This window comes from Dromiciops gliroides, chromosome 1 (genome assembly GCF_019393635.1).
Source record: "Dromiciops gliroides isolate mDroGli1 chromosome 1, mDroGli1.pri, whole genome shotgun sequence".
In the NCBI taxonomy this organism is placed as follows: domain Eukaryota; kingdom Metazoa; phylum Chordata; class Mammalia; order Microbiotheria; family Microbiotheriidae; genus Dromiciops; species Dromiciops gliroides.
Genome location: NC_057861.1, coordinates 649,738,495 through 649,751,905, shown reverse-complemented (window position 1 = coordinate 649,751,905; position 13,411 = coordinate 649,738,495). Strand labels below are relative to the sequence as shown.

General features: G+C 37.1%; 1 protein-coding gene across 1 annotated transcript in view; it reads left to right on the top strand.

The window, feature by feature from the left end:
* The window catches only part of LOC122753232 (copper chaperone for superoxide dismutase-like), a 119,001-nt gene extending 106,622 nt beyond the window's left edge, over positions 1-12,379 (top strand). Inside the window, exon 6 of the mRNA XM_044000510.1 lies at positions 11,596-12,379. Coding sequence (XP_043856445.1) covers positions 11,596-12,379 — 784 coding nt within the window. The remainder of the gene's footprint in view (positions 1-11,595) is intronic.
* The last annotated feature ends 1,032 nt before the right edge of the window (positions 12,380-13,411 follow it).

The window sequence follows — 13,411 nt, the reverse complement described above, 5'->3', positions numbered from 1 at the left end:
AGGATTCACACCTTCATTTGGTAAGTAAACACAGGTTACAGAAGCAGGAAACACAGACAGCCTTGCTTAACCAGGCTTTATGTTATTCCTCATTCAAGTGTGGAAAAAAGAAATGATTTGCTGTCACAGGCCAAACATTACACATTTTAAAAGAAAAATTAAATAATAGATCAAAATGTGGGAGCATGGTATGGTAACTAGAGATAGGTTCAGTTGAGAAGATTCTACTTAAGCGATTAAAGTACTAGCCCTGATATAGACTCGCTGTGAGATCTCGGGCAATTCATATAACTTGTTAATATTCTAGATAACTTGTTAAAACTTAACTTATTTATTTCATGGGACCCCGTTGGCAGTTTGATGAAGACTATGGACTCCTCAGAATAATGTTTTAAAATAATTGAAGGAAATGTTAAATTTCAACCAGAGGTTAGTAAAAATAAAGATATAATATTTTCCCTCATCTAAGTTCATGGATCCTGTTGAAATCTATTCATAGATCCCTGGTTAGGAACCCCTGCTCTAACACTATGATACCAAAGTTATGGATAATTTGAGGAATTTATTGATAGGAGGAGGTTTCCCATCTGGTGTTCCTGATTACTACAACATCACAGGTGCGGTAAAAGAAAAAGAAACCCACTCTATATTATGGAGTTATAGGGATTCATAAAATTGCCAAAAGTACTAATTGGCCTTCATTCCTGAGAGGTCTCTCTCTGTTTCTACAGTGATTGAAGTGGTTCTGAGACAAAACCATTAGAAAATGCTAAGAATTCCATAATGTTTTAGTCCATTTATAAATGTCAATGCCACTATTAATTATTATTGTACGATCTCTGTCCAGTGACCAGTAAGTTGGCATTTGGAATAGTACAAAAACTAAGTCCCTGGTTCTATTGAGATTCTCACTATAAATGAAACAAGATGACACAAAGAAGTTGCAGCTGAAAGAGAAGATTGCTTGAAGTTCCTTTTGGAAAAGAAAACAAAGGAGTTAGGAGAGTAGATTCCATAACATGTCCAAAGGTAACGTGAAACACAATGGAGCAAAAATTAAATATTACTTGGTCATCTTTTCTTCAAGTGCTCATTATGAGTTGTAAGCAAACAGACCACCAAGAAGCCACCTCTATGCTAACATCTATTTCAAAGGATGAAAAAGGAAAGAAAAATCTATTAAGTACCTGACAGAACCCTCCAAAGTCCACATTGTACCTTGGCATTAAATGCCTTTGATGTGAAATGAGCACAATAGAGAAGGTAAAAAACAAATTGAATAATATGGAAAAGACCAAGAATTGAAAGAGGAGAATGCCTCACACTTGTACAGGTACAAGGAGGCATGAGATATGACAAGTACCAAATTATATAATAAAAGTGAAATTAGTTATAACAAGTATTGAAATTACTACTTTCAGATATCATAGCCATTCCTAAACAGCAATCAGATCCTTAAATAGTTACAGCAAAATTAAAGGTAAATATTGGGGCAGTTAGGTGGCGCAGTGGATAGAGCACTGGCCCTGGATTCAGGAGGACCTGAGTTCAAAGCCAGCCTCAGACACTTAACACTTAACTAGCTGTGTCACCCTAGGAAAGTCACTTAACCCCAATTACCTCACCAAAAAAGAAGAAAAAAAAAAAGAAAAATTAAAGGTAAATATCAAATCAGAAGGGATTAGACATAGTATATTAGTAAAACAGATGAAATCTAATCTGTTTAAACAAGTTTCTAACTAAAAGAAACAGCAACCTGTGAAATGGACCAAAAAATAGAAATTTAACTGACACATAACAACCACCAGATAATTCTACAGTAGATCAGATCACATCTTCACAAGTGACTGGAAGTTATTAGGAAAACTATCAGCATAACTGACCATATTAAAAACAAAAATAACAAAAATTATGTTATTATCTCAATAGATGCAAAGAAAGCTTTTGCCAAAAGACAACATCCATTCCTTTTAAAAACACTAAAGTATAGGAATAAATGGAGCCTGTTTTAAAACTATAAGTAGTGTCCATCTAAAACAAAGGACAAGCATTATCTGTTTTATAGATAAACTAGAAGCCTTCCCAATAAAATCAGGGGTGAAGTAAGGATATCCATTATCATCATTATTATTCATTATTGTATTAAAAGTGTTAGGTATAAAAATAAGGCAAAAAAAAAGAAATTGAAGGGAAAAGAATAGGCAATGAGGAAATAAAATTATCACTTTTTGCAAAAGAAATAATGGTATATTTTAGAGAACCCTAGAGAATCAACTAAAAAAGAACAATTGAAACAATAATTTTAGCAAAGTTACAAGATATGATTAAACCCAGCATTTCTATATATTACCAATAAAGTTTAGCAGGAAGAGATAGATAAATTTTTCTTAAAATAATCACAGAGAACATAAAATCCTTTGGAGTCTACCTGTCAAGACAAAGCCAGGGACTATATGAACACAATTATAAAACACTTTTCACTCAAATTAAGACAAATCTAAATAATCAGAGAAATGTTATTTGCTCATGGTTAGGTCAAGCCAGTATAATAGAAGGGACAATTCTACCTAAATTAATTTACTTATTCAATGCCATATCAATCAAACTACCAAAGAATTAATTTTAAAAGTTAGAAGAAATGACAAAATTTATCTGGAAGAACCAAAGGTTAAAAAAAAAAGAAACCTAATTGGAAAAAAAAAATTGTGAAGGACAACAACCTAGCAGTACCAGATTTTGAACTACATTAAAAAGTGGTAATCATCAAAACAATCTGGTATAGGCTAAGAAATAAAGTGGTAGATATACAGGATAGATTAGGTATACAATACATAGTAGTAAATGATCACAGTAATCTAGTGTTATATAAAGCCAATGATCTAAGCTTTGAGGGTAATAACTCTCCATTAGAAAAAATTTTCTGGGAAACCTAGAAAGCAGCTTGGCAGAGACTAGGCATAGATCAATATCTCTGACCATATGTCAAGATAAGATCAAAATGAGTATGTGATTTAGACATAAAAGGGGATATCATAAGTATATTAGAGGAGCATGGAAACATTTGCCTGTTAGACTTATGGGTAAGGGAAGAGTTTATGATTAAACAAAGGATAGAGAGGATTACAGGAAGTAAAATGGATGATTTGATCACATGAAATTTTTTAAAATGGACAAATAAAACTGTGTAGCCAAAATTAAAAGGAAAGCAGAAAATAGAAAAAAATTACGGCAAATTTCTCTGATAAATGCCTCATTTCTCAAATACGTATGCAAGTAAGCAAATTTATAAAAATATGAGCCATTCCCCATTGATAAATGATCAAAGGATATGAATTAGGAGTTTTCAGGGAAAAGAAATCAAAGCTATGAACAGTCACATGAAAAAATGCTCTAAATCACTACCAATTAAAGAAACACAAATTAAAACAATTATAAATTATCACCTTACACCTATCAGATTGGCTAACATGACAGAAAAGGAAAATGACAGATGTTGAAGGGGTTGATGAAAAATAGGATCACAATGTACTGATGGTAGAGTTTGTTAATGGAGTCATGAACTGCTCCAATCATTCTGGAGAATAATTTGGAACTATGTCCAAAGGGCTATAAAATGTAACCTTTGACCCAGTATACCCCTATCCCAAAGACATTTTTTAAAGGACGTATTTGTGAAAAAAATATTTTTAGCTTCTCATTTTGTAGTGGCAAGGAATTAGTAATTGAGGGGATGCTCATCAATTGAGGAATGGCTGATCAAGTTGTAGTATGTGAGTGTGATATAAGAAATGACAAGTGGGATGGTTTTAGAAAAACCTGTAAAAGCTTATATGAACTTTTTCAAAGTGAAGGGAAAAGAAACAAGAGAATGTTGTATACAATAATAACAATATTATAACAATGATCAACTTGGAAAGACTTGGCTATTGAGATCAAGACAATGATCTAAGGTAATTCCATGAGGAAAACTAACATCCATTTTATAGAGAGAACTGATAAACTTAGAGGACAGCTTGAAGCATACTTTTTTCACTTAATTTTTCTTTTGTGTATATTTTCTTTTGCATCATGGCTGATATGTAAATGTGTTTTGCATGATTTCAAATGTATAATTGATATTATATTGCCTGCCTTCTCAATGTGTGTGTGTGGGGCAGATGGAGCAAAGGAGAGAATTTGGAACTCTTTTTAAAAATGAATGTTAAAATTTTTGGGTTTTTTTGTTTGTTTGTTTTTGTGGGGCAATGAGGGTTAAGTGACTTGCCCAGGGTCACACAGCTAGTAAGTGTTAAGTGTCTGAGGCTGGATTTGAACTCAGGTACTCCTGACTCCAGGGCCTGTGCTCTATCCACTGTGCCATCTAGCTGCCCCCCAATTTCTTTTAAAATCTAATTGGGAAATATTTAACCAAGATAAATATAAAACTATTTTTTAAAAAGTAAGTGGGGAAAAAAAAGTAAGTGGGAGGTATAGGAAAACAAAATATCCTGCTATGCCTCTTGTTTGCTGATTCGTTCATTTGACTCAGGAGAACAAAATACAACCTCAAAGATTTCCCTCTTACAAATTATCTTCCACACATATATTGAAGATATGCAATACTCTATCATAGATTTGACTAGATATATACATTTTTATACAAATATTCCTATTCTCAAATGACATTATACCAAATGTATCAAGACCTTACACCACAAAGACCTGGTCTGTTCAGTGCAGAAGAGATTGTTCTTACCATCCACACTGCAAAGGGAAGGTAGTTAAAGCATGAATATTCCTCAGCACAATACAATGATTTAAGAAAAGAAGGAAATTGGACTCATCACATTTGGGAAATTGTGCCATGTTTTTAATGATCCTAAACTACTCATTGCTATAAAAGCTTATCACTTGAAAGTCAATATCCTCCAGAGATGTTACATGGCTGTGAATCAGGAACCACTAGTATCTTGGAAGAATCATAGTTATAAATAAGCCCAGGAGAAATGCAAAGAAGCACGTTAGATGTTAGCAGGCTACAACATATTACCAATTATAATGTGTAAGAAGTGGCATAAAAGACATCAATTTCACATATGACAACTAAGGAGAGGGGCAGGTCATGTAACAACACTGGGAGACAACAGATAGACCACAAAGATATTAAAAGAATTGGAATTAGGTCTCTAGTGTATCGAGCAGATTTTTTATACTGGAATTATTAGAGGACATGGACAAAGATTGTTTTGGATGGATCAATGAGGAAATATACCCATACCAATTAAATCACACAGTCAAATTATCAACATTTTACAATGCGGTCTTTGATCATTAAAAAATCTGGCATGTCCTAATTACATTCCTTCTTCCTAGTAGCTATTTCCTTCATTCTATTCTGTTTCATCTCTGGAACACCTCATATACGTATCTTCTATGAAGAGGAGAATGGAATAAATATTTGTTCTTTCAAACAAAAGTACCTACTATGTATCAAGCATTGTGTTAAGTGCTTTACAAATATTATCTCATTTGATCCTACGATTAGAAGCTTCCTGGCTATATAATTCCTGTTTCTCAGCTGATTAGTGCCTTTTGGCCTGTGATCCTAGAGGTGGACCACTCATTAGATTCTCCTGATCAGGACTCCATCCTTCCTTAGAGAACCCCTGAGTTGCCTTGCTCTGAGACTTGAATGAGTATCTTAAAAGCATGATGTGAAGATAGACCTAATAGTCTCAGAAAACCAAATGCCTGGCATAACCCTTTGGCAAATCTTTGGAGTAACCTTTGAAAAATCATCCTAGATTCTCTCTTCCTGTCATAGGCTGGAACTCATCACACTAGAGGATTTCTAGGGCTATTATATTATATTGTTGTATACCTTCCCCACCATTTCCCATTTGACTTTGGAGGTATCAGCACCAGTTCTTGGTAAAGGGGAAAAGGGATAAATGGAAATGTTCTAATTCTGGAGTTCAAGTGGACCACAGGTTCAGTGTGTGTGATGTCAATCATCTGTGCTACTACCCTTGTATTTTTGTTCCTGCCTTCTCCTCTATGTCTCTTCCATGTTTAGAGTTAAGCTGTCGGCTTTCTATTAATGAACCAAATAAAAGGACTTATTTTTTTTTTCAGAATTGATAGGCTCTTCTTTGAAGGCCCCAAGTCTAAGCAACACAAGGCTTTTGAATGATAATCAAAGTGCAATATGTTTTTTTGTAGACACTGATTAAGTTGAATCTTCCTTACTTTTGCTCTTCAGAGTGGAAAAAGAATGCGATTATATAATCACTTACATGCTACCTTTCTCCCACAAAGATGACAACCCCTTCCTCAAAAACCATCATTAAATCATGGATATTTAGGTCTTAAAGAACCTTGGAGATAATTTAAAAACAACAACAACAACAACAATAATCATAATTATATAACACTTTCAGATTTGTAAAGCTCTTTACATACACGATCTCACAACAACCCACTGAAGTAGGCACTATTATGTCTATTTTACATGTGAAGAAATGGAGCCTTGAAAATTTTAAACAACTCACCAAAGGTTGTTACACAGCTAGTGTTTTAGTCAGGATTCCAACATAGATCTTTCTTACCTCAGGTTCATTACTTTTATCCACAGCCACATTGACCTAGTCACATCACTTATGTTAGGAAAAACCTATTAATTATAGCAGCTAATTTCTGTAGTAAGAATGAGTTGTCTTGTCCAGTGTTGATAAGGAGCTTTCAATGTGCTCATGTGCCTGGGAGAATGTTAAAATAAATAGCATGATCTCCTACCTCTTCCACAACCACTGTTACCCAGATCTTATGAGATATAAACAAGGTTTGAGAAATATATGGGGAAAAAAATCTTAGCATCCAATGCATTAACAAAACTTGACCAGTAGTACTATTCCTTTAAGAAAAATACTTTAAGATGTTGTCTTTAAGATGTGTACATAGGAAACTGCTGAAGCTTTTTAATCCAATTAAATATATGCTGAATATCTGGAACTGAAGTTTTATATGCAAAAATAAATTACATAATTACATGTAATTGGTAATTACATATAATTATAATGCAATTAATAATTACCCATAATAGCTTACATTTATATAGGACTTTAAAGATTTACAAAGTCTTTTCCTCACACCAGCTTTCTGGGATAAGTACAGAATTACTCTCCCCATTTTACAGACAAGAAAGCTGAGCCTCAGAGAAATGAAACGACTTTCCCATAGCCATATAACTAGCCTCAGAGTCAGGCAGGCAACAGGCAACAAGCATTTATTAATTCCAATGTGTCAGATGTTGTACAAACACCAACCCTCCCCCGTTGACAAAAAACAAAACCAACCGTCAAGGAATTGAGCTGGCTTTCAATGGGGGAAGATGACACATAAAAGAGACCTGGAAAGGGGAGGGAATTGAAGGTAAATTAGCGTTCCAATGATGAAGTCATCCAAACCCAAAATGGAGAACAGGATTGGGGGATTAGACTTTCAGGCTCCAGTTTTATCATCCTTCCCACAATAATCTTTTCTGACCTTTCTCTGGCTCCTACTGCATCACCATTTATGGAGGCCAGCTTAATCTGGTCTTTCCCAGAAGCATAGATGCTGGAGTCCCCAAGAACAACATTTTAGAAAGTATAACTATCACCTTTTGTTTGCAAAAAGAGCAGATTTCTAGGGAGGACTCCTCTCAAACTTTTCCCCACTACATCTTAAGCAACCGAAAGAATTGCCCATGCTTCCTTTCTTGCTGACTTCTGAGCAGTGTGATGCTTACTAATTACTGGACCAGGGTTCCATGAATGGCGATGGCAAGAGGAGGGAGAAGAGTGACAGGAAGCAGCAAGCAACCTAGATGATTCAAACCTAATTTTGAGTATATAACACATACCCCCAGGAGGCAGCTCAGTCCTAGAAGCTTGAGTCTTTTTCTGCTCCTTTCTTCCCCTACTCACCAGCTGCTCATCTTGCCCTAGGCTTCTCCCCAACCCCCACTAGGATTTGCTTGGACAGAATTCACACCTATGGGCATCATAAGCTATTTTAATTATTCATGTTTTGTTTGCCCTTTTAAAAAAACATGTAATTTTATTAAATTGCTAGCTCTGGGCCTTTCTACTGAAAGGGTGAACATGGCTTAATCCTTTTGGGCTTAAGGATAATTTTCTATATAGAGCAATCATTTAAAAAAATTCTAATTTAGACACAATGATGTTTTGCACTTATTAAAGTGCTCTTCCTTGGCCTCTTGGAAAAAGATAATGTTCAAGTGTTGGCACATAATAGTTGTCTACTTCTGACCTAGTTATATTAGTTTAAATTGGATTTTTGTCCACACAGCAAGATGTTAGTCACAAGTGCAAATCATTAGCTGGTATCTCAAATCAGTCAATGCTTTGGCAGCAAGAACACTCTGCTCCAATTTTTTGAGAGCCATGATTCTGGAGGGTGAGCTAGTAGTGGCTTATTTCTCATCAAGGACTCAGGGTTATTGCCTAAGTAATAGGATGCCAGTCTCTCCACATGTGAAAACTACATTTTGACCCATTTCCAATAATGATTACACATTTACAATGATCTGTCCCAATTTTCTTGTTTTCTCTTCTTGGAAAACAAAAGCATAACTGTCAGTGTTAACACCTGGTGACTAATTTGCTGGTGGGGATTTCCAAAAAAGAGCATCTAGGTGTCACAGTGTATAGGGTGTCTAGCCTGAGTTCAAAGCCAATCTTGGACACATTAGCTGTGTAACCCTGGGCAAGTCACTTAACCCTGTGTGTCTCAGTTTTCTCATCTGTAAAATGGGCAGAAGAAGGAAATGGGAAACCACTCCAGTATCTTTGCCAAGAAAACCCCAAATGGGGCCACAAAGGGTTGAAAATGAATGAAACACCTCAAAAACAAAAACAACCACCAAACCAGGTTCACCTTATCCTTGCAGGCCACATTTGCTCAAGAATCCTTGCTTATGAGCCACCACCAACGTGTTTACTTTTTATCATCAGACACAGGACACACAATTAGTTAAAAGCAAAGACATTTAATTAAATAGCATGGTAAAAAAAATAAAAGATAAATATACAGCTTTTCTTCCATAAAACTGGGACTCTCACTAGGACACTTACTGTCTATGGAAAGAGTGGACACACATAGTGAACAAATATGGAAAGATATACAATACGCAATATATGTAAGTAGAACATGCATTTAAGGGAATACATTTAGAGAACAGATACATACATCTATGGTGCTCATGCAGGTTGAATGGCTTACCTAGGACACAACAGGATTATTGTTATCTTCAGGTCCTTGTGCTACTGCTACCAGTGCACCTTTTCCTTGCTGGTTTCCCATGGTTGCTATTGAAAGTGCTCTTCTGTTGCCTTTTTTTCTACTGTTTTATAATAGATGTGGTTCTTATGGAACCATACCACACCTCTCTGCTTCCAGTTTCAAGCTTCATCTGGTGAACTGAGGTAAGGTGCTACCTCTTCCCCAAAAGATGAAGAGTAGATAGACTCTTTTAACTTATTGACGAGATGTTTAAAGCAAGGCCCTCACACACCTGTTCATAAAATGAGGAAGAGTCTGTCAATCTCTAGAGTCTTGATTGTGATAGGTTTTTTCTTTCTAAAAGAAGAATCATCACCCCAGAGACCAAGCTCTTTGGAAACACAGAACAACTACTTAGACAAAGAAGCGGCTCCTGGCATTAAATCTATTATTAACTTCATTTTCCTGATTCAACAATTATGGTGTCTGTTTCAAATCTCTATCTGACTCAAAGTAAGAAAGTTCTTGTGCCTCCTAATAATTGTGAAACCATGTCCATTCAAAATCATTTTAGGGGCTGACTGAAATTTGACAAGCCATCAAGGATTGTATGGGTCTGAGATCCTTCCCCCCCACTCCTGATTTTTTTGGTTCCCCATTTAAATGAATTGGTATATTAAGGAGCAAAGGTAAAGGAACCACTCACCCCCAAGTAGGGGCTACTTCAAAGCATCTACCTCTATCTTAATCATGTCAAATTTTTGCCCTAGAAACCCACCTTTATTTTATACACACACACGTGTGTGTGTGTGTGTGTATGTGTGTGTGTGTATATATATATATATATATATATATATATATATATATATATATATATATATATATATATATATATATCAGGAATCCTTTTCATTTTAAGTTGTTTTGTATAAATTAGACATCTACCTCTTCTGCCAATTGATTCAACATCCACAAATATCCTTCTTCTTCCTTACAAGCCCTCTTCGTTCATGAAGTCATCTTCAATTTGTTTTTCTTTTCATTGCTCTTGAATCCATGGCCAACCCCATGCAATTTAGTGGATAATTACTCTTCAGGTATTTTCATGTGTTGGTCTTATGTCCACAAAGTGCCTGGAGTATCCTTGAGGTAGAGCCATGTCTCTGGCATCCCTCATGGCAGCCATGATTCCACTGACAAAAGTAAATGCTAGATAAGAATTGAGTTTGATGGCTCAATATTATGACCACCACACCAATGGGAGCTATCCTCTCCTGTAATAAAGTGACACCTTTCACCCATGGTTGACCTCATTAATAAGAATAATCATAATAACAATAATTAGCAGTCTTTTGCACTTAAGGTTTCAAAGGTGATTTTTTCACAACAATCCTGTGAATTATTCTGCTAAAGACAGTATAGAATTAGTGCCTTGTCTGTGGAGCTGTAGTGGGCCAATGTAAAATAACTTTATTGACTTAGACAATACACCTTAAGACAACTTCATACAATGTTCACAATTTTGAATAAGCAAAATGTCCTGCTTCTGCTGTAATCACAGTACTACCTAGAATTTTTATATGTCCTTAAGGTTAATGAAGCACTTTTTACATGTTATCTCATTTGGTTAATAAGCATAATAACTTGTTTTTACAAGACATGGCATTGTATTCCTGATATCTTGATACATATAATTCTTCATGAATAAACCACACTTTCATTGCATTGGATACAATATGAACCCAGTATACCAGAGTTGGAAACAATAACCAAATTTACTTTTCTTACAACAATCCTTTGGGAGAAGCGGTTCAAGTATCATTATTTACATTTTAAAGATGAGGAAATTGAGGATCAGAGAGAAAGGTATACACCCACAGTTACAGAACCCTTTAAGTGTCAAAGGTAGAACTCAAACCCATTGTTCTACCACCACCACCACCACCACCCCCCCACACCACATTGTCTCCAGTTTTAAAAAAAAACACAGAAAAAAAGATAACACAATTTTATTTATTCATTTATTTATTTATTTTTTCAGGGCTTTGAGGGTTAACTGACTTGCCCAGGGTCACACAGCTAGTAAGTGTCAAGTGTCTGAGGCTGGATTTGAACTCAGGTCCCTCTGAATCCAAGGCCGGTGCTTTATCCATTGCACCACCTAGCTGCTTGAGACCACAATTTAAAACACTTTTACCAGTCCTTGGGATTATACAGATGCAGAAATAACATGTTATATTTCTATTCAACTCCTTTCTCTCCCTCCCCCCACCCCTGGAATAAATGGATAAGTGGCTATTTGCATGAATGCAGCATACCATTTTTTAAAAGTATACTGTGGGTGCAACTGAGCTGCCAGAGCTGCGTGGACTCCGTGCAGACATCCCTACGTGGCGTGACAGGTATCCAGGACATGGAGGTGCACCTGGAAAATCAGAGCGTCCTCGTGACCACCACCTTGCCCAGCCAGGAAGTGCAGGGTCTTCTGGAGAGCACAGGGTGCCAGGCGGTGCTCAAGGGAATGGGCAGCAACATGCATCAAAACCTGGGAGCAGCAGTGGCCATGATTGGGCTGCCTGGGTCCGTGCAGGGAGTCATGCGCTTCTTGCAAGTGTCCCCCAAACACTGCCTCATCGAGGGTACCATCGATGGCCTGGAGCCTGGGCTGCATGGCCTCCACGTCCATGAGTATGGGGACTTGACCCAGAACTGTGCCAGCTGTGGAGACCACTTCAACCCTGATGGAATGCCCCATGGCGGCCCCAAGGACACCCACCGGCACCTGGGAGATCTGGGGAACGTCTATGCTAATGTCGACGGGAGAGCATCCTTCAGGATAGAGGATGAACAACTCAAGGTGTGGGACATCATTGGTCGCAGCCTGGTCATTGATGCAGGTGAAGATGACCTGGGTCAAGGAGGACACCCGCTTTCCAAGGTCACTGGAAACTCTGGAGAGAGGCTAGCCTGCGGCATCATTGCCCGCTCTGCCGGCCTCTTCCAGAACCCCAAGCAGATCTGCTCCTGCGATGGCCTCACCATCTGGGAAGAGCGGGGACGGCCCCTCGCTGGTGAGGGGCGGAAGAAGCCTGCACAAACCCCTGCTCACCTTTGACCTGAGACTCTCTAATCAAGTCCAATGGAAAACCCTCCGCCCCCCCCCCCCGTGGGACCAGCCATCCAAGGTGACCTCGCGTGTCCGCTCCAGTGTCCAGTCGGCCGAGATGCACACACTCGCGAGTGGCTTCTTGTCTGTCTCTTTCTCTTCAAATTAAAGCTTATTTTCCTATCAGACAAAAAAAAAAGTATACTGTGGTGTGCAAAATGGATTATTAGGGTTGTATTATTCTTTTAAAAATTAAATATTAAACTGATTGTCAGTTTTAAAAGCTTTTTCACTATTTAGGATACTTTATGTAAAAAAAACAAAAAACAAAAACCCTGAAACTTTAATCCATGGACTTAAACTGTCTGTACCTATTCTCCAACATTTAATAGGCAAGTATCCTTGACATGAATGAAACAGAGCAATAAACCAATAGATTTCCACCAATGAGAGTAAATCTGTTTTGTGCTATAAAAATGCCAAGATAAATAATTGGTTCTGTATTTCAGTGGTTTCAAATGACTACATGTTAGATTTGATCATTGATTAGGACAAACCTCTAGCAATAAACAATAGTGTATTATTGAGGTATACTAATATTATCTTTTTCATTAAAAGATCTGGTCAGGGAGGCCATTTCGAATGGCACATTGAAAGAAGATATTGATTTCAGTCTGAGACTTTAGAGTATATTAGGACCATTAAATTGGCTACCCTAATCTCTCTGTCTTTCTCATCCTCTTTTTCTCTCTCCCTTGCCTCCCTCCTTCCTCTTACCCTTTCCCCCTTTCCCCCTCTTCCCTCCCTTCCCCTCTAATCTTTTTTTTTGTTTCTCCCCTCATTTCTTTCAACCCTTCCTTTTCAGTCTCCTCCTCCCCCCTCTCAAACTCCATCTCCCTTTTTCTAAAGCAAATCTATCCTTCATCTTTCAAATAACAGGGATGAACTAGATGATCCCAAAGATCTCTCTGACAGCTATAACATTTGATGATCCAACAATGAAGAATTTTTCAGCAGAACCCCTTAAGCAAGCTGTAATTG